Source organism: Dasypus novemcinctus, chromosome 2, assembly GCF_030445035.2.
Source record: "Dasypus novemcinctus isolate mDasNov1 chromosome 2, mDasNov1.1.hap2, whole genome shotgun sequence".
Lineage (NCBI taxonomy): Eukaryota > Metazoa > Chordata > Mammalia > Cingulata > Dasypodidae > Dasypus > Dasypus novemcinctus.
In genome coordinates, this window is record NC_080674.1 from 145,385,101 (window position 1) to 145,412,696 (window position 27,596).

General features: G+C 45.6%; 1 protein-coding gene across 2 annotated transcripts in view; it reads right to left on the reverse strand.

Annotated features, from left to right (window-relative positions):
- Positions 1-1,337: 1,337 nt before the first annotated feature.
- Positions 1,338-27,596, reverse strand: part of KLHL3 (kelch like family member 3) — a 196,430-nt gene continuing 170,171 nt past the window's right edge. For both annotated transcript variants that reach the window (XM_023586585.3, XM_004450501.5), the window contains exons 9-15: positions 24,452-24,569; positions 23,847-24,044; positions 22,198-22,299; positions 19,018-19,146; positions 15,205-15,345; positions 13,052-13,195; positions 1,338-5,940 (exon numbers count right to left, since the gene is read on the reverse strand). In XM_023586585.3, the coding sequence (XP_023442353.2) occupies positions 5,912-5,940; positions 13,052-13,195; positions 15,205-15,345; positions 19,018-19,146; positions 22,198-22,299; positions 23,847-24,044; positions 24,452-24,569 (861 nt within the window). In that variant the 3' untranslated portion in view covers positions 1,338-5,911. The remainder of the gene's footprint in view (positions 5,941-13,051; positions 13,196-15,204; positions 15,346-19,017; positions 19,147-22,197; positions 22,300-23,846; positions 24,045-24,451; positions 24,570-27,596) is intronic.

The window sequence follows — 27,596 nt, forward strand, 5'->3', positions numbered from 1 at the left end:
GGCACCGGAGACACGGAGTGATAAACCAAGCAGGCTGTGCCCCTGGGAACTGAAAGTCTACGCTTCAAACACGGGGATGGATCTGCTCGAGAGGCTGCCACGTGCCCCTCAAGTTTCCGAGCGTGAATATGAGCTGTCCATGTGTCACCTGGATCAGGCCAGGCCGCTGGGGCGGTGGGGGGTGGGGGGGGCACAATTTGCTAACCAAGGAACCCAGGTCTCTGAGCAGGAGGCTTTGAGAAGTCACAGCTCAGCCAAGCACCAAGGCCTCGCCTCCGATGGTGATCAGCCAGCTCCACCACCATCTTCCTCCAAGGGATTCTCAGAGGGTGCCCGTGTGCCGCCATGGAGGGACACCAGCTCACGGGTCCTCGTAGGTGAGGCGCCCAGAAAGGGGCCGAGCAGGGCAGGCCATAGGAGATGTCCAGCCTCCAAAGGATTAAAGGCCAAGGCTGTGAGGCACTGAGCAGGGTGCCCAGCGCAGAGTGAGCAGTCAGCAGGGGCTGCTGACGCCATCATATCACAGAGATAAATACGAGTACTTACCATCCACATAAGATGGGCACACTGTTTGTCCAACTGGCCTGAAAACAATGGCCGCGGTGCTTTCGTTTAACCAGGGACCGGCTGCCTCCTTCTCCTTGGTGCCTGTCAGACCCCTTCCCCCCATCACCTCCCCTCTGGGCGGGCGAGCAGTGGCAGACTCTGGGGGGCCCCACCTCTCTGTCACAATGCTACCTTAGGCAAGTTGCTTAACTTCCCTGTGCTTCATTTCATCTTCTGTAAAATGAAGATAATGACAGCAACTATCCCGGAAGATGATGCTGAGGATTAAATGTGTTGATGTATGTAAAGCACGTAGAAAAGTTCCTGGCACAAAGTGAGTGCTCAGTAAAAGTCAGTTATCTTATTTCACGTCTGTTGACATCCTATAAATTAAACATTTAATACATAATTGAATAAAGGTAATAAAATAGAATTACTGTGTATATTTAATAATCAAAACATAACAAAATACCTATAATATCTCTAGATCTTACCACAAATGTTTTTAAAATCACTTTGTTTACAGTTGAATCCCTGCCTCCGCCTCCTGGTGCCCGAGACCAGCACATCATCCTCACAGCAGGAGGCAAGCTGCAATCACCCAGAGTTGCCCACACCCCTCCCACCCTCTGGAGGTCTTTGGGGGTCTGGCACTGTGCTGAGGTGGGGCTCTCTTCAGCGGCTCTCAAAGACAAAAATTTAAAATTCTGAATAAAAATTCAGGAATAAGGCTGTCCTTTTATGTCTGAGATATAGAGGAGAGGCTGGTCTATGGAAATGAAACACTGAGAAAGGTTTGCACAGTTCCGCTTTTATTAAAATTAAAGTAATGTAAAGTATGGGAAACTAGAACATGATTCCTGTTAAAATAATATATTTGAGGAAACGTTTCCGCAGCTCTCACTGTACCTGATCAAGCATGTGACAAGTCTTTTTTCACAGGATACACGGTCCCTAACACTCACACAGAAAACACCAGCTCGAGGACCTTACTTCCGCAGTACGTTGCATGGGGTGCCAGTAATCAAGTCTGACGGCCTGTGGACAGTCACAGGGAGAGATCACCTACCCAGACACAGACATTCAGTGTCTTGATTTTCTTTCAAAGAAAGTCTTTTACACATCATATACAATTTAAATTGTACAAACTAAACAAGAAGTCCAACAAGGGTCCTTTATTGCCACTGAAAAGGGGAAAAAATAATTTGCAATCTCATAACCAAAGGCAAGAATACAGCATTACAAACATTTGTTTTTCCAAATGCCACAGGGCTGTGCATTTCTGCCTTGGCTGATTCCATATCCATGAGTCACTGTGTCCCACGACAAAGGTTGCACAGGGGTTGTGAGGTTGTTATTATCCATTCTGGAAGAAGCCTCTTTCATTCCCAAATGTCAGACATTCTGCTGCTCTTCTACTTGATCAGTAGATACACCACACAACTGAACATCAGAGGCTTAGGACCCAAATAGTGCAAACACTTAGGGAAAAAAAGACATTCTAACCTCCTTGCTTCTCCAGGCAAGCAGAGCCTTAAAAACTCCAGCTAACTGGAATACATGTTTGCTCAACCTCCCAACTTGATTCAACAAGGTGCAAATGGGAAGCATGGAGGCAATTCAAAATGGCACCCGTCCCAACAGTAATTTAAAAAAATGATTAAAAACTAATACATACACACACACACACACACACACACACACAAACCCACAAGGTCAATGGCAGATAAACACACAAAATAGAGTGTGGAGTGTAGACAAAGCTCAGGAAGCAAGTAAGTTGTAAGTTTAGTGTGAGCACCTGCAGCGCTCACACTTAACACATTCTTAGTGGGGATCATAAGACTGACCCATCTTTTAAGTTCAGAGACAAGACATTTCCAAAAGGGACAAGATCCAGTAGCAAAGGCCTTACGCTGCTGGAAGTTTCACAAGAACAAGGGAACAGATGAAAAAGAGGACAGGCGTGCTGAACCCAGGCAACTCCTGGTGTGTGGCTGCAGGGCAGGCCTTTCTCTGGGATTTTTACCCACCAGTCAGCCAGACTCGACCAGGTGTGAGCGCCACCAGGATACAGGCCAGGCCAGCCTCAGTCCTACAGAGAACAGACTCCAAGTCAAGTAGACAGGCAATCAAAGTGGGTAAGCGCGGATTCAAGCTTAACATTAGAAATTCAAGAGACACCAGTTGATTGTGTTTTTAAAATTCAGCAGTCTCCCTTAAATATGGTATAAGAAGACTCCAAGTCAAAGGGGCTTGTCTACCTGGAACTACTGAAAAATCCATTTTGAGAAGTTGAGAAACAGAGAAACTAGCTATAAGCTTGAACTATGTTTGAGAGTAACATTGGAACACAACATTTCATCATCGTGGACAATAAAAAGGGATTTAAATATTCTGAAAAATTATCTTATAAAAATATCTACCTTAAAATTTTAGCCTGGAAGCTATAGCTTTAATTTTATAAAAAGGCAAACTTTGAAAGGATCTGGCTCAGAAATATACAAACATTACACAACAGATATCAAAGTAAGACAGCTCAAAAAGCATCTTAGGGGATATTGCAACTGGTTTGTCATGAAATAGAATTAAGTATTCTTATTGCATAGCAGAAAATGAGGTCACTTTCATTTGCATAATACTGCAACTTTTGAAATGAGAGATGCCATTGGGTACTGGTGAGAAATAACTTTGGAATCCAGAGTCTGACTTACAACTTTTCCAAATCAGTATCCAAGTGGTGTCTAACTGCTTCTAACCTTGGACCTCAATTCCATTTCATCACTGCAATCAGACTTTCAGATACACCACTGGCAAAGCTGCATTCACAAGCAGTAGCGGCCACCCTAGTTAAGGGGGAGGGGGCTTCTCACTCACTGTGTGACCAACACAGGCTTGAAAATAAGTCTGCTGTGTCCCACTGTGCAGAGGGAATCGTACCTAGTGATAAAGAGACAGCAGTTTTGGATGGCATCCGTGGGCAGGTGGAGCAGATTGGCTTTTTGGTGATGACATACCAGTGTTCTAGTCCCCAGGAGAAAGGACATGTGAGGATGAAATGAACATGGCCAAGACCTTCTGGGAAGGGAGACAGAGGTGGAACCAATTGCAAAACTCCAAATGCAGAAAACATGCTGGCCAGTTTTCAGGGGAGGGAGGGCTTTGTGGGAGGATGACACACAAAAAATAATCTCTAGTTCTCCATCCCTGTCCCCACCATAAGCACGAACATCCAGCTTCTAGGCGGTGGGGGAAGAGAGGGGAGATTCACTTTTCATCTGAAATCAGGAGTTTGTATGAATAGCAGGTATCAAACCCCAACCTCCAACCAAACCTCCACCATACACACACCAAAACAAAGTCCCAAGCCTTCTGCAGAGACAGAAGAAGAACATTTGGGACAAAGAAGTCATTCCATCACTTCCAAGCCAGATCCAGGCAGAGTACTGAAACCACAATTATCATCTCTGCTGGGTGAGGCCAGAGCACCCAATTAGAAGCATGCTTTGACTCCTTTGGAGGCATTTCTTCCTATCCTCCAAAGCTAGATATTTTAGTCTCTTCCCAAGACTGCTAAAAATTCTGGGTGTCTTGGTGTTCTCCAAATGTCACCCTCAAATAACATCTACTCAACATCAGAGGGAGTAGTTTCCTCCTCAGGAGAATTGTGTCTTTAGTGCACAATAAATAGACAGTAAATATATAAATTGACCAACTGGCTGGAGAGGCTCCTGGGTTTCTAAATGGGGGAGGGGACTTGCCATTTTCATGCAGTACCTGCTTGAAAGAAGCCCAGTTGTATCTGAAATCCAACATCAGCGTTTATAAACCCTCCTGGCTCCCTGAAGGCAGACTTTGACATCAGGGAGAATTAGACGCCACTCTCCATAAGACTGCTCTTTCCTAACAAAGCCTCCTCTTCCAATGCTGGAAATTTAGCATAATCAACTTACTACTTTAGGAACAACATACCTTTAAGGTTCTTTTTTTTTTTTTTTTTTTTTTAAGATGCTGGAAGTTCTATCCTTAATCATTTTTACCTGTGAATTAGCAAAGCACTCATAAAGTTCCTCCTTTAAAATACACACATACCTCGGAAATATTACACACCCAGGGCCCACCACCATCTACTCCTCAACATGGAAGGAAGGAGGAGTGGTGGGGATCCTGAGGGGAAGGTCGAAGTACAGGCCCTGGAGTAGGAGGAGAAGACAAGAGAAGGAAGACAAAGATACCAGACAAAGTGCCAAGGGGCCAGCCCTAGCCAGTCTATTCCTTTGAATTCATCCACGTCCATGTGAATCATACATGACCCCATCAAATGTAGGGGCATGCCTATCTTTGGATTTGGAGAACGGTGACCTTGTACTTATCCTCCAAACCAGAACAGTTTTGAGATAAAATGGGGTGCTGTGTATAATTAAGTCTGGATAACAAGTATAAATGGGAACTCTCCTGTCCTGGGCAAATCCAGAAACAGGATCCCTCTCAGATCATTATGGGCAGAGACTCACTTCCTACCACTTTGTTTTTGTTTTGCTTATTTTTCCTCCAGTGTGTTACCCAGTGCTTCTCTAAAGGGCTGGTTTTCCCACCTGAAGAGAGAAAAAAATCTCCCAAACCTAGAATCCCTGACATTAAAGACCAGTCACCCACACATGAAGACTGGGCAGTTCTAGTCTGCTTCCCAAGGAGAGCACAAGGAAGAACACCCAGCTGTGCAGCACCGGGAACCCATTTGCTCATTAGTTCTAGCACAGAGAACATGGTGCCACTTCGAGAATCTCTCAACTCTTCTGCAGACAGAGTTACAGTAGTCAAGTAATGTACGTGGGCATGGGCAGGGCACTGGCCCTCTCACTGGTTATTTCTAGAGCTTCCCAGCCTATCCAACAGGACCTCCAGCAGACAGCAGCTTTTGTAGTCCAAAGTCCCCATAGACCAAATCCAGAAGAGAGGTTTCTGTGATTTGATTTTTTAGCATAGTGAAAGGATCAGTAGTTAGGAAATCCAGTAGACCATCACACATCCCCACCCCCCGATTTAGTGAAACATTGTGTTCTAAACACATACATGTCCTAGGTTCTCTTGTGTCCCTGTAGAAACATAAATATGCCCAAAGGTGCTGCCCAGGACTGTCAGGAACCTCACTGCTCAGGGCAGAGGCCAAAGCACCTGAGAGGAGCAGGAGGTGGGTCACGGATGGGTGGCTCCACTGCGGTGCCACCTGCCAAGTCAGAGGAGGTGGTTCTCGCACCACCACAGTCTCCCCAGCGAGCTGAATCCAGTCATCTTGGTCCCCGCTGTTCTGAGTCACAGGCAGTACTCCCTCCTTTCCTCCACCTCCTGGAAGTGGGAGTTTGGGTCACAAGGGCTTGTGAATCACAGCAACACCTAATATGAAAGGGGGAGAAAGTTATCTTAGCTTCTCCAGGGTAATTCAGAGTCCTAATGTGTTCATAAATCCAAGGCATCTTAAGTCACAGCCATGAGAAATAGATACAATTTTTACCCAAATATTGAAGGGCCTGTGGTCTTGGGCTGCCAGCAGCTGGCCATTTTCCATCCTAACAGCCAAGTCCCAGCAAAATATTTGAACCCATAATCAAAGCCCCTTGAACACAAAAGACTAGTGGCCTCATCTCACATGGACTCATCTATTATTGTAATGACTCCCATTCCCAACCCCAGCACTTAGCTCGGTAACACTCAGCACCCTCACAGAAGCAGCTACCAATTCTAAATTTGTACCACTTTAAGGTGAGTGATGAGTGACCCATGTCTGCTTTTAGAAGACACTGGAATGAACTGGAAAAAAAAAACAGTGGACTGACTTCATGGAGGTAAGAAGAAACAAATTCCAATTCCAACTCTGCCACCATTCAGCCTGTAATTCCATTCACCTCTTTAGGTCTCAGTTCTCATACTATTTAATGTCACCTCACTGAAGGACCCTTCTAGTGCTAAATTCTGTACTTCAATAAATACTCCAGACATGTATATGTTATTGCTTTAGCTAAGATGAACCAATCTTAGCACCTAACTTTGAAAATCCCATGTATGGCCCTAAAATTTCACGATAATGGGCTGAGGTTATATGGCAGATGCTGTAGGTTGATTCAGTCAACATCTTTTCTACTTGTTGTCCCCTACTATAGAGACCAGCAATTTCAGGCTCAGCATCCCAGACTCCCCTGCAGCTAGAAGCAGCCAAGTGACCCAGTCCTGGACAAAGAGATTGCAAATGCAAGTCTGCTAGTGCTGCAACTTTGGCTTTGTCTTTCCTGCCCAGAATATTCATGCAAGGCACAAGAGGCAGCAGCTATTGGTAAAGATGACGGACCAGAAAAGAGAAAAGAATCCTGGTTCTTCAGTGGTAGTCCTGATCTACCAAGCCAGGCCTGGACTTCTTTCTGCCTGAGACAAATACACCCTCTTTCTTTAAATCCTAAAATACAGGGTATTTACATAAAAGGTGATAACTGCAGCTTTATTATAATATATTCCCAACACTATAAAGGGTCTGGTTGAAAAAGAGACAGACAGCACTGCTAAAAGAAACTCCAGGACACCCCACTGCAGAGATTCTACTGAGATCTTTATATTTTTTTTTTATTTCTGGATAAAAGGGCAGATATAGAAGCTTAGAGGTGGATAAAACCTGAGTCCTCAGACCCAGCTGTGTTGCCTAACCTTGACAGCATCTTGCCTACACCTCAGGCTTCTCTTTCACAAGGCAGTATTTTTGAAAGCAGGCTCCTATGTCCTGCGTAGCTCTTTTATATAAACTTTCTTTTTTCATTATTAAACTAAAATATTCTCATTATGGAAAAATTGGAAAACACAGGAAAAAACTGAGACCCTTCATACAAAAAGAACCATCATTACCTGTTTCCTACCTTCTAATAATAACCATAATCATTAACTGAGTGTTTTCTATGTAGATAGGCATTGTGCTAAGCACTTCACACATATTCTTGTATCGCATTCCCACAACAGCCCTAAGAGGCTTGGTATTATTTTATACCCATTTTATGGATGAGAAAACAGAGGTTCAGTTGGAGTGAATAACTTGTCCAAAGGTTCAAGGCTAGTGGCAGAGAAAACGTAAATTCAGATCTGACTCCACTATCCATATTCTCAAGCAGTAGCTATAGAACCCCAACCACAATATAGCACTACATGATTGAGCTCACAGAGTATGTATAATTTTGCTTCCTCTTTTTTTAATCCAATAGTCTGTTATGATCATTTTCTCATGACATTGAAAGCACTTCAACTAAGGGCCCTCCCCCTCACAGAAGCTTTGAACACCCAGCAAGAACTGGTAGAAACATCATCTTCAAAGTCTGGAAAGAGTTAAAAAAAAAACGTTTCAATAACAGGGTAACTGACAAATCAATAGAAAAGCAACTTAAAAATGGTAGGAAAACCTCCTTGTGGCACCCTTGCTGACCCCTCTTCCGCCCCCTCACCAGCTCACAGGGAAGCCAGACTGTGCCTCAGTACAGATCCCTGATCCTAATTCTGGAAAGATGAGAGTAACCTTTGTTCACACATTAGGGTGCATGTATGCCTGTGCCAATCTGTCTGGCAGCAGCCTGAAAGACTGAACCAGGACATGCATCGTAGGCTTGCTGCCCCATGTGTAGAGGCAGCTCACAGAGCTTTCCTACAAAATGCTGTGGGAAGACAGCCAAATCTCAGCTTCCTGGGGCAAAAGAATATAAGCTGTAAGACATAGAGTGAAGCACCCAGGGCCAAGAGAAAATACGGAATAAGAGAATAAGGACATTTGTATCCATGTAAATGGGGAATTACTAGGGCAACATGCATGGCCAGGACAAGATACATGCACAGAAAAGACTGGGAAGGACACTATGCTTTTGCCTTTGGCTATTCTCTAAGCTCATTCGTAGGAGAGCTCAGCTCTGAAAGAGATCCTCTTTCAGGATTAGAAAAGGTGTTTTCTTTATTCAATTTTTTTCTTGTTAGCTCCTGACATGTAAAGAAAGTTCTGTAATAACATTAGATGGATACACGTTTAAGACCTCAGAGTCTAAATTCCAGAGATAACCCATTAAAAAATCAAAATTTTCAGGTTTCAACAAAAGATTACTAAACATGCAAAGAAACAGGAAGGTATGGCCTGTACAAAGGAAAAGATTAAAGTATCAGAAACCATCAAGAAGGGGAACCAGATATGGGACATACCAAGCAAAGATTTTTTTAAAATGGTTGTAAATATGCTCAAAGAGCTAAAGGAAAACATAGACAAAGAACTAAGGGACATCAGGAATATGATAAATGAAAACAAAGAAAATACTGACAAATAAATAGAAATCATGAAAAAGAATCAAACCAAGCTGAAGATAAGACAACTGAAATCATTCAGTCGGATGAGCAGAAAGAAAAAAGAACGTCAAAAATTCAACAGAGCCTGAGAGACATATGAAATATCATCAAGCATACCAATGTACACACTGTGGGAGTCCCAGAAGAAGAAGGAGAAAAAGGGCCCAAGAGAATATTCAAAAAATAATAGCCAAAAACTTCCCAATGTTAACAAAAGACATGAATATACACATCCAAGTAGCTCATAGATAAACCCAAATAGACACACATCAGGACATAATTTTAATTAATCAAGTGCTGGAAAGCCAAAGATAGAGAAACCTGAAAGCCACAAGAAAGAATTAACATGTCATGTACAGAGGAGCCTCAATAATTTAAATGCTGATTTCTCATCAGAAACCATAGAGGCAAGAAAGCAAAGAGATGACATATTTAAAGTCCTGAAAGAAAAAAAAATTGCCGACCAAGAATCCTATGTCTGACAAAACTGTCTTTCAAAAACTGAGGATGAGATTAAGACATTCCCAGATAAAAGCCGAGGGAGTCTGTCACCACTAGACCAGTCTACAAGAAATGCTAAAGGCAGTTCTGCATGTTGAAAAGAAAGGACAGGGAATTGGTTGTAGCTCAGTGGTTGAGAACCTACTTCCCACATATGAGGTTCCAGGTTCAATCACTGGTACCTCCTAATAAAAAACCAAAGGAAGAAAAGGACACTTGGCAACTGACACATAAAGAAATAAAGATGTCTGGTAAAAGTAACAATATAGGTATATACAAAAGCCAGTACTATTGCATTTTTGGTTTGTAACTCCACTTTTTACCTCCTACAGGATCTAAATTGCAAATGCATAAAAAGTAATGATGGGAAGCAGACTTGGCCCAATGGATAGGGCATCTGCCTACCACATGGGAGGTCCATGGTTCAAAACGCAGGCCTCCTTGATCCGTGTGGAGCTGGCTCATGCACAGTGCTGATGCGCTCAAGTAGTGCCATGCCACGCAGGGGTGTTCCCCACATAGGGGAGCCCCACGCGCAAGGAGTGCGCCCCGTAAGGAGAGCTGCCCAGCGTGAAAGAAAGTGCAGCCTGCCCAACAATGGCACTGCACACATGGAGAGCTGACACAGCAAGATGATGCAACAAAAAGAAACACAGATTCCGGGGGCCACTGATAAGGATAGAAGTGGTCACAGAAGAACACACAGTGAATGGACACAGAGAGCAGACAACCAGGGCAGGGGGGCGGGAGAAATAAATAAAAATAAATCTTAAAAAAAAAAAAGTAATGATAAATCAGTGGTTTGGGACTTCAATGTATACAAATATATAAATTGTAACAAGAATAACAAACAGATGGGGAGAGAGAGGGATATAGGAATATGGTTTGTGTATGCTAAGTTAAATTGGTATCAAACCAAATAAGATTATTATAGATTTAGGATGTTACATTTAAGCCCTAGGGTAACCAAAAAGAAAGTATCAGAAAAATATGCACAGAAGGAAATCTTAAGGGTAAACCATAAAAGACCAACTAAATTTAAAAATAGGCAGTAACATAAGAAGTAAAGGACAAAAAAGGTAGAAACAACCCAAATGTCCATCAGCAGATGAATGGGTAAACAAAATGGAGTATATTCACTGAATGGAATATTATTCAGCCTCACAAAGGGACAGATGATGCTGTCTATATGATGCTACTTATAAGAAATACCTAGAATATGAAAATAATTAGAATATGTCTCATAGAGACAAAAAGTAGAGTACATATTACCAGGGGTGGGAAAGAAGGAAAGGAGAGTTAATGCCTGATGGCTGTAGGGTTTCTGTTTGGGGTGATGGGAAAGTTCTGGTTACACACGGTAGCGAAGATATTACATTATGAAAGTGATTAATTCCAGTGAGTAATATATTTGGGAGTAGGTTGAGATGGGAAAGTTTATGTTGTATATATGCTTTCACGATTTAAGAAAAAAAGAGCAACTAAAGAAACAATGATAATGCAAGACATTATCCTGGACTGGACCTAAGAATGAAGGAGAAGAGGCTCAAAAGGACATTATTGGGATGAAAAAAATTGGATTATAGTCTGTACCCTTTATATCAATATTATATTTCTTGAATTTTCTAACTGTACTTAAGGTGGTTACATAAATGAATATCCTTATTCTCAGAAAATGTGCAAGGAAGAATTAAGTTTTCAAGGAGCACGGTGAGTACAACCTGCTTTCAAATGTTTAGAAGTTGATAGATGATGGATGGATGGATGGATGGATGGGGGAACAGACAGATAGACAGATAGTAGGTAAGCTGGAAAATACAGAGACAGCAAATATAGCAGAATTTTAAAATTGGTGAATCTGGGTATTGAGGGTAGGGATGTGTTAGTGCTCTTTGTATGGATTTTCTATTATTTTTGTAACTCTCCTGTCAGTATAAAATTATTTCAAAATAAAATGTTTAAGGAAAAAAATCACTTCCCCTGTATAAATATCCCATAGTTTATTTAAGTATTTCCCTCATGTTGGACATTAAGTAGTTCTTAGGCTTTTGGTATTATAAAGTTCCAATAAACAACTTTGTCCATAATTTCAGGGAATCTCCTTATATTCTAAGATGGAATCATTCAGTCAATGGATATGAACACAAAATTGTATACTTGCTCTTCTCCTTCCCACCTACTTCTCAGGGTGGTCAAAAGATGAAGAAATGGAACACAAAATAGTTAAAATAGTAACCACTTATACTTTACCCTTCCTCTCTCACTAAAGCATTCACGGACACAAGGGGTGATTGCTCACTCGCCTCAGTGCCTAGTCCCAGAAAATGCCCTGCTCTTCCAACCACCACTACAAAAAGAAAATGACAGTGCTGCTTTTAGTAATTAACCATGAGAACAGAATCACTCTAGAACCATAATGCCTCTAAAATCTTTTGTATTTGCCACGAGAAAGGTGACAGGGTGAGGAAAACCTTAAAGGAGGGAAAAAAAGTGAAATAATCTCACTGCAGTTGCAGCCTTGTGTTGAAAGAATGTGACACAACCCCTTCTATCCTGCATGGCATTGATCTTCCTTTGCACTGCAATCCCAACAAGACAAAATGGGAATAAGAAAAATACCATTGGAATTGTGGTATGGATCAAATGAGATAATGATTGTAAGATCTTAGGGCAATACCTGGCACAATGTATGTGCTCAATAAATAAATGTTAGCTCTAATTATTCCAGTTTCTGGAAAGTCAGATGCAAGGAGCTGGGCTGCACCATAGACCCCAACCTCAGCAACACCAGCTCTGATCCCAACTCCCTCTCAACTCACCAAACCCATCTCACACTCCCCGAGAAAAGGCCTGCACACCAGCCTCTTGCCTGGGATGCCCCATTACCCACCCATTGCAGAGTCAGTACAAAGGGCATGGAATTTGGTGTCAGACCTGGGTCTGAATTTGGACTTTGCCATTTATTAGTCATATGGCCTTTGGCAAGTTACTTAAGCTCTCTCAACCTCAGTTCCACCATCTGTAAAATGGAAGGATACAATCCCACTCAACCTGAAGAGCTGCTGAAAAGCTCTAAGAGAACGTCTGCACATGCCTAGCCCACTGCCCCGTGGCACAGAGTGGGCACTCCATAAAGAGCAGCTCTTTGTGGGACTGCAATCACCCTCAAGGTTGAATCAAGTCCCACCTCCTCCAGGAAATGTTTCTTGACTCTGCCAGTTTGCCCCTGTCCATCCTGAAGTGTGTAGAGTGTGTTTCATTTAGAACTTAGGTATACATCCTCCTGTACTGTCCCTAACTGTTTTTTGTAGACAAGTCTTATCTATCCACTTAAGTTTCTAGAGAGTGAGAACTGTATTTTATCCCACCAAGGGAATCAAGTAAGAAATAAACCAGGAATGGCGATGGAATTCTAAAAGCAGACAACTGGAACACTGTATTAAGAATTGGGTTCACTGGGGAAACCAGTGCTGATTACCAGTATCTGCCATGGGCACAGAATGAAGGCCTGATGGCCACACAATTATCTGCCATCCCTGGAGGTGCTCAGGCCCAAGTTAAGCAAACTGACCCCCGCCACGCCCAGTGTGTTGGCAATTGGGGGCAGGGAGAGGGAGCGGAGGAGGGGATGGAGGCGGAGCGCACTCACCGGCGTAGCTCCGCCCCGTGCTCATGTTGGTGGGCAGCAGCGTCCATTTGTCGGTGGCGGGATTGTAGTACTCCACTGAAGCCAGGTTACAGGACCCATCATCCCCTCCAACCACATACAGAAGCCCGTTCACTGCACAGACCCCTGGGAATCAAACAGAAGCCACAGGGGATGTTACAGCAGGAGCGCCGAGGAATAGGGGTCGAAGAGGGGCAAACCTGGACCGCTCTGGAGGCGCTCTCCCGTCACTTTGTGAAGATGAACCGAGAATCGGCTCGGCAGGATCAGGATCGAGTCTGCTCAAGGGAAGAACACACTGACAGCAGCCAGGGGCCCCCACGGGGATTCACCTTTTTAACAAGGTCACTTCTCTAACCAAGAAGGCTCCCTTATTCCACGGTCCCAAAGATGTGCCCCGTCCTCAACCCTATAAACGCGTTGAGCACTACCGGCAGGGCCCCTCGGCACTAAGCGACGCCCACGGTGCAAGCAGACACCCATGGCCAGCCTGAGCTGCGTACCACAGCTCTGCTTCTAGGGTCTGTCCCTGACAAGCCCGATGTTAGATCTGCACCGTGTGAGGCTAATGGTTGTGTCTGTGATCCCTTTACAAGACTGGACTCAAAATTCATACACAGTTCCCAGCGACGAGGTGCTCCACCCACCCCCATCTCAGAATGAACTGGTTTGGGGGCCAGGCTTCATGCAGCAGGGTCTCAAGAGTAGGAAAATGTAGCTAGTGCTCATTAAGACTTGCAAAGGCTATAATGGGTTTGTTTTGTTTTTTCAAAATTAGATTGAAGGATTGATGACACACAGACAAAAAAGCAATTATCAGTGCAGGTGAAGATGTGAGAAAATTCGTATCTCAAATGCTGGTGAGAATATAAAGTGGACCAGCTTCCTGGACGTTGCCTGTAGTACATATGCTCCCTCTGACTCAAAAATTTCACTTCTGGGCTTTTATCTCAAAGAAAGAATTGAAACTATGTGCATAGATTCAGCTATAAGGACAATTTATGATAAGCAAAGCATTACTTACAGTATAGAAAACATGAACATATCCTGTGTCCAATAATAGATTGGTTATTTAAATAATGATATAGCCATTTAAAATAATATCTTGTAACTATACTTAGTGTTGTAAAAGATATTCATAAAAGATCGTAACATGTTTTAAAAGGAGGCTATAAAACAGTATTATGGAGTGATTTCATTTCTGTTATAAAAAATAGAAATATCTATCTAACTCTAAACTTAACTCTCAGTCTCTAAAGTGACAGGCTATTTTGAGGGCTCTGTAATTCCTTGCTCATGTGGCTTAAGGCCAAATACCAAGTTATATCGCAGGAGGGTTAGGCAATGAGTAAATTAATAAAATCCCTTCTGGTTACACTTCCAATAAGTGAGCTACAAATGGATTGAGCAAATAGGTTTTATGAATATAAAAGGAATAAATCCACCTGAAAGTCATGTGTTTGTCTTTCCAGCCCCGGAAGCTGGGATAAGCCTATACTTTCATAAAGTAAGGAAGATATAACAAAACAGGGCATGACCCATAGGCCAAAGTTCCAAAAGGAGAGAGCTTAACCAGGAAATAAAAGCCTAGGCACTCTATGGCGACTCATTCCTACAAGAAGGAAAGGAAGTAGAGGAAGGGCACCGAAGAGAATAAGGAGACTCACCCAGGGGCCTGGCTATCCCCGCAAGGGAGGAGACTGGCTTCCGGTGGGAGGTGAGCAGTTTACATAGCCAGGCACTGGCCAAGGAGAGCCAGAACCCAGTCATCGTCTGGCCATGTCTGCACAGCTCTGGCTTAGCTACCCAACAAAGCCACTATACAGGGGGCACAGATGACAACCAGCAGGGCCTTTCTAGGTCTGTATCCATCTCTGCGTAGTGAAAGTCATCATCCTTCAGTGGGAGAGAAGGGGCCCCCTGTATCTAAGAGGGGGACCCTGTGGCTAACTTTTGAGGTCCCAAGCTTTCCTCTCCTCTAGCCGAGGACCTACCCAGCAAATGGACACTCCCTGTCCCAGATACAAGCTCAGCCCCCAGGTCATGGGAGTCTCTCCCCTGTGCCTCTTAGAGCTAGCGTTTGCAGGGAGAAAAGACCCACCACCCCCAAAGAGGAGAACGAGAGCAGCCGTTACCTGCATTGCGCCGGCACATGTTCATATCTGCCACCTGCTTCCAGGTGTTTGTTCCAGGATCGTAAACCTCAACACTCTTCCTTACCAAGGGCCCATCGTGTCCGCCTGTGGCGTACAGCTGTCCACTCAGCACTCCAACCCCTGAAAGGCAGAGCACAGCGTCCCAGCCACAGGCTGGCATCCAGGTCTGGCCGGTCCTCACCAGGGGGGGAGCTGGGGGGCACTATTTTGTCTCCCTGGACCTCAGTGCCTCATCTGCAACGCAAATAGCAGTACCTGCCTGCCTCAAAGGATGGCCCATCTCAAAACTTCAGAAGATAAAGTGAATATGACCCCATTTTTATTTAAAGAAACATAAATATACAAGTGTGCATGGTGTGGGATGGGGCATTCAGATGCAAAGAAAAAAGCCAAAAAAAAAGGCTAAATCAACCAAAATAATAAAAGTTCATTATTCCTGGGCTGTAGGATTACATTTGTTTTCTTTTTGGCCTCTCTATATTGCGCAGTTTTCCTACAATGTATATATCACTTTTCTTGTTTAGTAAAAAGATTCAAAAGCTGCGCATAGCCACCCAGCAGATGAGATCATCATTGCGGCGATCTCCCTGCCTGCATTTTAAGCAGAAACTGTTCTTTCTGCCCCCTTGTCTCCTCCTAAATTGAAGAGTGGGTGTTAGTTCACTCACAATGCTCCTTGGCCTGAGCTGAGCACTAGAACTGCCTCTTTTACAAGTTTTAGGGTAATCTTTTAAAATCCTTTAATACAGGGGTTCTTAGCCAGGGGTCTGTGAGCATGAATTGAAATTCAAAAAAACATTCTTCTTGTGGGGACGTGTTGGTGCGGGTGTGATATATTTATTAAATAATACACAGAATAGTGTGGACTTAGTAAGGGGTCTGTGGTTTTCACCTGACCGGCAAAGGGGTCCGTGGAGTAGAAAAGGTTAAGAACCCCTACTTTAATACAAGACCAGAAAATACAAGCCATAAAGAAGGAGGGCGGAATTGTACCCTAGAAAGAGCAGCAGACCTGGTAGCCAGGACACCTGGGTTCTGACCCATCTACCTTGCCTGCGGGGCGACTCTTCCCCTTGCTGGGCCCATTTTTAAAGAGAGGGAGTTGGACTAGATCAGCGGTTCCCACGGACTTCTCCACCCCACGGACAGGCTTCATCTCAATCCGCTGGGAGCTCTTTGAAAAGAAAGATTCCAGGGCTTCCCTCCCAGAAGCACTCGTCAGGAATCAAAAAAAAGCACCTGAGGTGTTTGGGATGTGCAGGCAGGTTTCAGATTTCCAAGGACCAGATCGCTAGAACAGAAGCTTCACGTGGACAAGGACCGTGTCTGTCTTGTCTGCTTCTGTTTTCCTGTCCATGACGGTAGGAGGTTCTCAACAAATACTGTTGGAATGGCAAAATATGCAAAATCCCTTCCAGCAATCAAACTGGTATGCAAGTGGAGCCTAGCGATTGCCCTGAGCTAACAGCAGGTGGCACTCTGATACCAACAATAGCTACACAGCCTCTACACAGCAGTGTTCCAAAGCTGCCTCACCTTCCCTGCACCCAAGCTCGGCAGGAAGGCGCACACCCTGGGACCCCGAGATGGCTTCTTTCCCCCTAACCATCTGCTTGTGCTGTGCACGCCCTGCTGATTCTGAGCACTGAGGGCACCACTACCCTGGCAACTGCCACACTGTGGCCTCATCCATAACGTTCACCCAGAGTTTCCTAAACCTTGAGCCACAGAGGCTCCCAGCACCCCAAGGGGCCTCAGGCGGCCAGGTCTCTGGGCTTTGGGTCCTCAGCCATCAACCACCACCACCCCAGGCGCCTATGTGGGTTCCAACTCCAAAGGCAAGACCTCCCCAAATTCTAGGATAGGGAAGCACCAAAGAAAGGCTGAGCTGGGAGCAGGAAGCCAAGGCTGTGACAGTAGTGAGGAAAGAACCCACCTCTAGAAGATAGACTATCCCCTAGATGAAGGTTATTGTGTCTCCCCAGGACACAGGCAGCAGAGCAGTCACCATCCAGGAGCCTCAGCCCAAGTGAGAAGCAGGAACTGAATCCAGGGGTCACTCAGCAATAACTCTCCAGGGAGCTTGGCAGAGAGAAGGCAGCTGGGGCTGACAGGCAGCTCCGCCCTCCAGGATGAGCCTGCATTGTCCCAGGCAGGCCTGGCCTCGAGGCATCGAGGCATCGTGCTGGGTACCCCACCTCCGCCCTCCCCCCTCCGCCCCCAACACACACACACTCTCTCTCTCTCTCTGCTGGAGGAGTCTAGAAGCAGCAGCATGCCTCCGCGTGTGGCCTCCACTCAAGAGGGTCTGTTCCTACATCCTTGGGCTGGGAACACTTGCTCTCACACCTCAAGTCACAATAGAGTATTCTAGGAAGCCCAAAGAAGACTACCCAGACTCTACAAACCAAAATTACTAAAAAAGCTTTATTAAGGGAAGAGAATCATGGGATTCTGAATTGAACTGGCCCTTAGGAACATACAATGCAACCCCACTCATTTCACATATGGGGGCCAGAAATGGGGCAGGACATGACAAGGAGAGCAGGCTCAGTACCAAAGCCCAGGCCTCCTGACTCCCAGATGTTTGCTCCATGTTCTGGCCAGTGTGTCAGGATCAGCAGACAAGCTCCCTGAAATAGCATTCCAGATACAAGGCCTTCTGAAATGGATCATACTGATTGTTTTTTTCTAACCAGTGAGCACACAGAGGTTTTTGAATATTACAAGAGCATATATTTTAGGGAATGCAGAGGAAGTGGTCACATGTCTGGTACTATAAGATGAGATCACAACTTGATCATCAAAAAGAAAAAAAGACAAAGGAACAACACAGTGGAGAAAATCCCTCTGTGGCTTCTCTTCCCAGAATCCCCACGGCCTTCCCACCAGGCCTGGGTTGGTAATCACTGCAGCTATCCAAGCCACCACTCACACGGGGACCTGGAACAAAGAGCCAGAGCCCCTCTGTTGCCCTCTCGGACCCCTTTGTTCAGGTCTCTAAGATGATGGGCGGGAGACAAGCAGGAAGAAGGAACTGTTGTTCCACTTGCTAGAAAATCCCGAAGGACCACAGAGTCCTGGTCTTCCCACAAAGGAGGAAGTGGGAAACCCTGAGGGGAGTCATTCTCTTCTGTGAGGGAGGAGAGTGACAGGGGAATGAGGGGAGGACATGTTTATCCACAAATATTAACACTAATAGCTTGGCTTTCAACCCCCAAGACAGAGGGCCCGGGCAGGCAAGTTTTGGCTTGGTCAACTGAAGCATTGTCCTATTACTTGATAACAATGAGACTAATCATTTGGGGGGTTACAAAAGCCAGTCTTGAGGTAAGACAGACCTGACCAGGAATTCTGACTCTGCCAGTTAGAAATCATATGACCTTGGGTAAGTTACTCAGCCTTTAGCAGACTTACTCTCTAAATCTGTTCAATGATGTTAGTATTGTATCTACCTTTTTGACCATAGTGAGGATTAAATAAACGGGAGCATATAAAGTGCTTACTAGGGCAGCACCTGGCACATAGCATGCCTTCACTTTCAAGAAATGTGGACATCGCCATAGCAACAGAAGGTCTGGTAATAACGAGACCATTACCTCGTCATTTTCTAGGGAAGTGCTCCCCCAGGAAAAGTTAACTTTTAAGTGCTTGTTTAAGTGCAAAGGTACCGATGGGATTATCCATATTAAAAGAAAAGAAAAGGCAGTAAAATTAAGTGTAATGTTAAGTTGTTGGGCTCAGGCCCCACTGGTGAGCAAAACAGAGCCTGACCCTGAAGCTTCCCCGTACCTGCGCCACTGCGGCGGGTGCTCATGTCCGCCACGTAGGTCCACTCGTTGGTCGCTGGGTTGTACTGCTCCACGGTGCTCAGGCACTGGCGAGAAGCCCCATCATAACCCCCGACCGCATATAGCTTCCCTGAAACAGACAAAGTGGCTGATGGCGGTGCCGGGGACAAGCCCACCGAGGCCCCCTGATGAGAGTTCCAGACCCCTTTCCTCTGAGGGGGCCCACCCCATTCCCAACCAGGCTAAGCACCCTCCACATTCCTGCCTCCTCCTCCCTCTGAAGCCATGAGCACCTTAAGAGCAGTACTGAACCTCTTTCTAAATCAGTACCCCAAATACCTAGCATGAAGCTATGGCCAGGCACCACGGGGGCTCAACATACTCTTGCTGGTGAACCACAGGAAGTCTTCTCTAGAACAAGGACCACATAGATGGAAAACTAGAAGGATCCAGCTATACAGACAGGCAGACAGACATTCTGGCCAAAGGGTCACAACAGCAGACATAGAAAGTATGGAAAAATATTCTTCTTTGAGAACCCAAATCCCATCTCAGCCATTGTTTCCTCCTTCCCCCAGTCCAGAAGGTGGAGTGTGTGAATGGGGTGTTTGGTGTACATCCTGGACTGGGGTGGCTGGAATGTATCTGCAGATTTCCTTGTTATCTCTGAACCATGCACAAGAGCCCTGAAGCACCATCACCTATTTTTTAAATATCCAAGAGCATCGCTTGCACCTGGGGTTGAGGAGTGAGGTTAAGCAGAGAAACAGGAAATTGGTATTTGAGCTGCCCCAGAACAGAGATTCAAACATTTTGGGCTTAACAGGTAGCCTTTGAATGCAACAGAAAAGTCCTTCCTTCCAGGACCCAGGGAGGTCCTCTGTCACCTGTGGACTGACCTCAGATATATGGGGGACCATGGGGTTTCAACAAAGATCTGCAAACCCAGGGGCTCCTTAAACTCTAGCTATGGACTAAATAAACACGGCCAAATGCAACCTCATTTAACAGGATTACTTAATCCATAGATGTGTTTAGGTCATTATGTGCTTTCTTAACTGAGAGATACCAGGCGTACAACTATAGTGTGTGAGAATCAGCAACTATTTTAAGTCAGAAAGGGATCCTCAGGCTCAAAACTCTGTTCTACCATCAGGACTATTGCTATTATCAAGTGAAAAATTCTTTCTCCTTCCATCGTCATGAAACCTGTTCTTCTTTCTTCTGCTCCAGAGTCCTCTCAACTGATTCCCTTGAACATGGGACCCCTCTTCCCCCAGTTTTGCCTTCACCTAAGTCAAGGGGTAAAAACCAACACTGACAACAGCTTCAGGCACCAGGCCACTCTGGATACACCAGTCAGCCTGTGACTCCTCAAAGCCTGAGCCTCTCAGGGAAGAGAGAGGCCTGGGGAGCGGGGAGCGGGGAGCGGGGAGACGAGAGGCTCCTGGGGCAACCCAGCCGTCTTGAAAACTTTAGTCTCCGTCACACACAGTCCTCTACTGGTGGTGAGCCTCTGCCTAGGTGCCCACCTTCATCGTCCCTTTTCCTAAGGAGGACTTCTTCCAGGCGTCCAGGAGCAAATTACCCCGATTTCCTGCATTTTTTTTCAGTGTCTTCAGACTACACGGTGGTGGTAGGGAGATGAAGGAGGGAGGAAGTCGGGCAGGGTGGAGAGCTACTCCTCAAGGCCACGGAGATCAGAGCCCAAGCCAGGGCCTCCCTGCACGTTCCAGCCATAGCTACCAAGTGAATCCCTGCTGCCCAGAGTGACCCACATCCCAGAGAGCTTCACATTCACAGCGGGCAGGAGAAACAAATCCCCCGTCTGTCAACTGGGCGCCCTGCAAAGCAAGCCTTCTCCCACAGACGGAACATGCTCGCAGAAGCCCCTGACGAGCAGTGTTTAAAAGACCATTCCGGCACCTCCTCTAACCCCCACCCACCATTCCAACCCTGCCCCAGCTGAAAAAGACCCACTCAAGGTTTCTCCTAAACTTGATTAACAGGGAGCTGCTATTTTTAACCCCTAGTCTATAGTTAAGATATTCCTGGCAAAGGAACAAGGTGGGGGCGGGGGGAAGGTGGCTAGACAGAGCACTTACATTCAGCAGACAAATCAATTTTTGTTCCACCACAAGGATGAGAAAGCAAGAAACCATTTATCTTGGAAGGAGGACAGAATCCTTCTGCTCACCAAGATGACTTGTTTAGTATGTTAGAATAATACACCTTTAAATGAAAATTTAAGCTACTTAATATCAGTGCAGACCAAGAAATGCCGAGAGAAAAGCATCTGTAACATCTAACTCACCAAGTGCTATATTCTCCCCAAAGTGTGTGTGTATGAGAATGCCAGTGTACTAGCTGAATGCACAGATATTCCAGCTAAATCCCCACTTCAGGACAGGTTAGTGAATCAGTGTTATCCTGCAAATAAGGAGCCAGAGGACCTGGGTTCAAGGACTGCCTGCTCTATATACTATTAGTGTAACTTGGGCTACATCCTTTAACCCTTCTGGGACTCAGTTTCCCCATCTGGAAAATGAGGAAACTCTAAGGCCTGCCTATCCCCTTCAGAGGAGTTTTGGAAACAGTAAATGAGAAAATGGGTGGGAAAGTTCTTTACAAACTACAGTAGACACTGTCTAATGAGCCCCCTGGTCCGGTCATGCCCTCCCCGCCTCACCCCACACACCTTTCCTACCATTGACCAGCCCTGCAGAGATAGTAATCAGAACCTGAAGAGGCGTGCCCAGCTCAATCAGGGTTCTGTTAATGTTCAACATCTGAACATGAGAACAAAATCAATTAAACGCAATTAACTCACCCCCACCAGATTGAAATGCTGGGTTATATATTAACTCTGGATGCCCCACACCTCTCCCCTCCCCAACCTTTAACAGAGCTACTGACAAGTGGCCACAGCGGCAGGCTGGCATGTTCCCTCTGGGCTCCTCCTCCACCCCCCAACCCAGCTCCGCCACTTAGCTGTGGGGCACTGAGCCAGTGGCTTTACCTGGCTCATCAGCTAAACCAGGATACAACTCCCTAACTCAGAGCCGTGACCTGAGGAGCAGAGCTAAGGGAAGGAAAGCATCAGGTGTGATGCTGACAAGGGACAAGGCCTTTGGCCAGGGTAGGGACCAGCCACTGCCCACCACTGCCTCCACATCCTTACCCTCCACAACGCCCACACCCACACTGCTCCGCCGTGTGTTCATCGGGGCCACAAAGAACCACTCGTTGGTCTTGTAGCTGTAGGCTTCCACTGATGCTAGGCCTGGGAGACAAGAGACTCATGAGATTCCACAGCACCAGCCTCAACCCTCTGCACCAAGTAGCCGTGAGGATGGGGAAGAGTCCTGGAGGCCAGAAACCTGGACATGTCTCTAAGCGCCACCACTGCCTCGCCATGTGGCTCATGGCAATTCCCTTCAACCTATCTGTAGTGCATCTATCTGAGGGACCACCCAGGCTTGCCTCAGAGGGTGGCTTGTGAGAGGGCAGAGGGTGTAAAAGAACCACCCTGCAAATGTAAATTGTGAAAACTGGCTACAGAAAGGAGTACTCTGATTCCAAGTAAACACCTGAAGTTGCACCTCTCAGCACCTATTACAACCCCATTTTCCCTTGTCTTCTTCTACCTCAGAAGCTGAAAAGGCAAAAACTTGCCTTTCTAGACTCCCTTGCAGCTAGGGGTTGCCAGGTCAATGAGACCTAAGCAGAAGTCTAACGGGGATTTCTAAAATAGACTTTGCTTTTCTGATAGGGTTGCCAAGCCTTCCTGCTTCCTCCTTCCTGGAAGACAAATGTGTTGACACAAGCTGTAAGAGCCATCATGCGATCATGAGGAAAAGGCCAAGAGACTCTTAACTTGGCCCCAGCATCCTTGAGTAACTAGATCAAGTCCTCAACTGTCAACTTCTGGGCTTTTTGTTTCATTAGTAAAATAAAATTCCTCCTTCTGTCAGTTTTTCTACTTACAACCAAAAGCAATTCCTAAAAGAAGTAATGAGCCACTGCCCTTTGTTCTCACCTCGTACTCACTAGAGGTGGCCCCCATAAGGGATAAACATCCCATAATGTATGAGTGAGGCAAAGAGAAGGCTAGGAGAGGTCACCAATTTGTAAGAAAACAACCAAAAATTTGGAGACGTAAAATATATATATATTATTTTTCATCTTCCTGGGGGCCAAAGGATATCATTTTAGTTAATAGAGTCACTGTCTACAGAAATATCTACCTGAAGATAGGAGAGAGATGAGATAATCTTTCCAAATCTACTTCTATTAATAGTTTTTATTCACATTTTGAAGCTAGATTAACAATCAGGAGGGTAAGGGGAATTCCCCTTCTGTGGAATAGCTTTGCCAAGCATCAGTAGCCAGTGGAAAGACAGACAAAGACTCAGGTGGCTTGGCCTGCAGTGTGGGCTAAGACAGGTCTCCTCTCACTGCTGAACCTTAGTTCCCTCAACTGTTCAATGGAAGGTTCAGAAAAGAATCACAAGACTCCCTCCATGCTCTCTTTCTAAGTCCCATCTTCTTAGTAAATAGGTTCCCAGACACCAGAAAGTAGAAAAGGGACTCTTCTAAGTGGAGGGTCCTTCCTAGAACCCTAGAAATCACAGTTCATGGGCGACTGCATATTCTGATTAGGAAGGCCTGGCTCTGGACCCAAGGCTGGGTGAGAAGGAAGGATGTATGTTCCAGGGCCGGTGGCTATGGACATACAGAGGGTTGGCCCAAGAACTGGCTGAACAAAGTAAGGTTGTAGGGAGGGTGTGCCCTAGGCTGGGAGGGGATGGAAACCTGTCCTGGACCTACCAGTACTGCCATCAAAGCCTCCCACCGCGTAGAGCAAGTCGTTGAGCACCGCCGCACCCAGTGTGCTCCGGCGCTCCTGCATGCTGGCAATGGACGTCCACTGGTCCTTCACGCCGTCATACACGTCTACTGTACGCACGCGCAGCGAGCCATTAAACCCGCCCACCGCGTACACGTGGCCAGCCATGAACACCACACCTGAGGCACAGGAAACCAAGGTATCAAGGTCATCTCAGGTGGCTGGTTACTCATTTTGAGGGTGACAATGGGGAGAGCAAGGCAGGCACATGAATAATTCCCCACAGAAGATTATCTTGACCTTTATATGTTTAGAAGTCATTAGGAAGTTCATTGGATTACTTTTCATATTGGTCTTTCTAATTTCATTTGATTTAAGCAAATACTTGAATTTGCTCAAACTCCCTAAGCACATAACAACTAACTCTAGAAGGGGCAGCCAAAAACCGTGCAGGTGGCAAAGGGGAAGGGAGCCTGCAAAGCACAGGTGTTTGGGGAAATAAGGAGAAGTGCATGACTTCCGGCACAGAACATGAAAAGCCAAAGCGGGGGAAAGGCAGCCTGCAGAGCCGGGAGGTGGTGCTCACCTGCTCTGCATCTCCTGGAAGGAAGCTCAGCAATCTGATCCCACCGGTCCTCCTCGAAATCATAGCACTCCACGCTGCGGATTGCCTTGGGCGCCTGGCCACCGACCACAATCATGACCTCCAGAAAGACAAGTGGACATTAGGTGGGTCTCCCCAACACCTCAACTACCGGGTGACCAATCCCTGGTACTTCCACATGCTCATGGCCCAGGGCCTCTCACATTCATGGAGATGCTGCCCCTGACCACCAACACATGAATATTCAAATCTGATGAGCATCTTCTCAGGGAAACACAATCATAAAGTCTGTACTTCCCCAATTCCCTGCTGGGGACTGCGATGGAGGTAGTTGAAACCACTCAGGGTATCTTCTGCAGTCCCAATGCCCTCCGATGACTTGGATGGGGAAAGGAGACCAAAATTTTAAATCAAAACAAACGTGAATATATTTTGAAATAGACACAGAATTTGGATGCATTTCTAAGGTAAAGCTACTTTAAAAGTATTTCTAGCCCACTCCCGATTTAGAGGTGAAGTGGGCATCGCCATCCCAGGGTCTACATGATGGAGGAATATAATATGGATTGGAGTGGACTTCATGGTATTCTATAGAACTGTTGTGACTCTAGCAATGGAAGTAACTGTATCATTGATGTGAGGACGGTGGCCACAGGGGTTGCTGAGGCCAGGGAGAGGAAAGAAGAGGTGTGATGTGGGGCATTTTTGGAACTTGGAGTTGTCCTGAATGATACTGCAAGGACAGATGCAGCACATTGTATATCCTGCCATAACCCACTGGATGGAATGGGGGAGAGTGTGACCTACAATGTAAACTATGGTCCATGCGGTGTGGCAGTGCTCCAGGGTGTAGTCACCAAAGGCAAGGAATGTGCCTTACAGATGAAAGGGGATGTCGATGTGGGAGGAGCAGGGGGGGTGGGGAGCGGGGTATAAGGGAACCTCATGTTTTTTAACATAACGTTTTGTGCGATCTATTTATCTTTTTTAAAAAGACAATAATAAATAAATAAATAGTATTTCTAAATACCTAGACTGCAGGGGGCACTTACTGCAGTTAAAAAAAAAACTTCAGAAAAACCTATCTAACTGCTGATGTTCTGAAAACAGTGCCAATGGTACTATTTCCACAATTAAAGCAGTAGCTACCACTCTAGGCACTATGCAAAGTGTGTTGCTGTCACCACAACTGTGAGGTAGAGATTATCAACCCCATAGACAGAGGAGGAGAGCAGAGCTCGGAGCACTTACTTAAGTTGCCTAACGTCACACAGCTAAGCATGATGGAGGAGAGACGGAACTTGACCCTACCTAATACAGAGGGGAGAGCAGCCTCACCCCTCGACTGTTCTAGGGACAGTGTCCATGTAAAGACAGCCTTCTCCATCCAGGTCACATTTCCTTAGTGGGTCATGAAGTCATTTTATTGTGACCAGCACACTTTTACTAGAACAGCACAAAAGATGTCACAGAAAGGGTGTTATTTCATGGCATCTTTTTTCTGGTTAGCCTTACAGGCCTGTGTCTTCTGGGTAACCATTTAAGTGTATCTCCTACTTTGGGATGTGCTCAAATAAAATTGAAAGGCACTGTTTTGGCTGGATTGGTAGAATTGCAGTCCTTTTGTCCCATGTTACCTGGTAATAATAAAAACTAACAATGGTTTACATATTTTAATAAACTTGTGCAAATTCATGGCTGTTCTATTAACTGACTTCATTCTCACTCACTGCCATTCCAATATATGTTTTTGAGTGGAAGAGAAAGGGGTCCGAGTTCCTGCCGGCCAGTATCAGCCACAGGCTTTTCTCATTACCAGCAGCCCGTCTTATTTATCCCAGTAGTTCTCAAACTTTAGATCAGAATCACTGGAGGCTTATTAAATCACCAAGTTCTGGGCCCCCGTCCCTGAGTTTTGAATTCAGTAGGTCCAGAATGTGACCCAAGAATTTGCATTTCTAACAGGTTCCCAGGAGTGCTGCAGCTGCTCTTCCAGGATTCACACTTTGAGAACCACTATTTTTCTACTGTTTTAATCCATGGCCTGTAGGGATTTCCTGGTGTGCCATTAACAATCACCGTTTTGAACTGTCATAGTGTTCTTTGCTTCCCCACAATGTATTTTGGGGAAGAGGGTGATGGTCAAGGTCTATGTGAGTGACAGGAGCACATCCTTCATACAAACATTATCCACCATGTGGGGCAGCAGCAACGGCTCAAGATCCTTTATTTATATCCCAGGATCCCAGATTCAGGCTCCTCCAGTGCCTATCTGAGTGGTCTCTGGACATCAGAGGTATCCACAGCTGCCTGTGGTCAAACATGGGTGGCCAGTGTTCAAACACTCAGAATTCAGTTGTGACTTCTCGAGCATCCCGAAGAAGCCCAGGACATAGCCCAGACTCAGAATTGCTGCTGCTTCCAGAAATAAACATTCGGCATTTGAACTTCCTGAATGTCTCAGCTCAGAGGGTCCACTTCTCTGTGTCAGAGCAAAGCTGAATTCTTCCTTACTTCCCATCTGCAATGCTTTGCTTATACAGGCATTCATGAGCCCTTCATGGAGGATGTTAGCGAGCACAGCCTCTGGGTGAGCTTCCAACAACACCTGACTTACTCCTCCAGGGCTAAATGGCTTGCCCTGCATTTATAAACTCACCTAGAACTTGCATTGTTCTTCTGATTTTGAGTTGGTAAAGCTAAACTGAAGGCAAACTAATGAGAGGAATTCCTCTGACATATTTTTGGAGCCAAGTGAGATTAAAACCCATTTTAATTTTTCTTTCTGCAATGATTTCAGGGCCTCATGGCATGTTGTTCTCTCTCCTTGGAGCACTCTTCTCCCATTTCTGACCCGCTGCCTCAACACTTACGTTGTGGGTCTCAGTTTACATGTCACTTCCTCCAAGAGGACTTCTCTGACCCTCAAGTCTGAGATACGTTTCCTTCCCCTGAGCTCCCGTACACCCAGCGTTCTCCCATTAAAACATGCCCTGCATTGTGCTGTAGCTTTCTGGTCACTCATGTGTCTCCCTCCTAGACTGGGGGCCCCTCCAGGGCACAACATCATCTACGAGAGTCACCAGGATAACCCCAGCATCTTATGGAACCAGGGACAAAGTGAGTC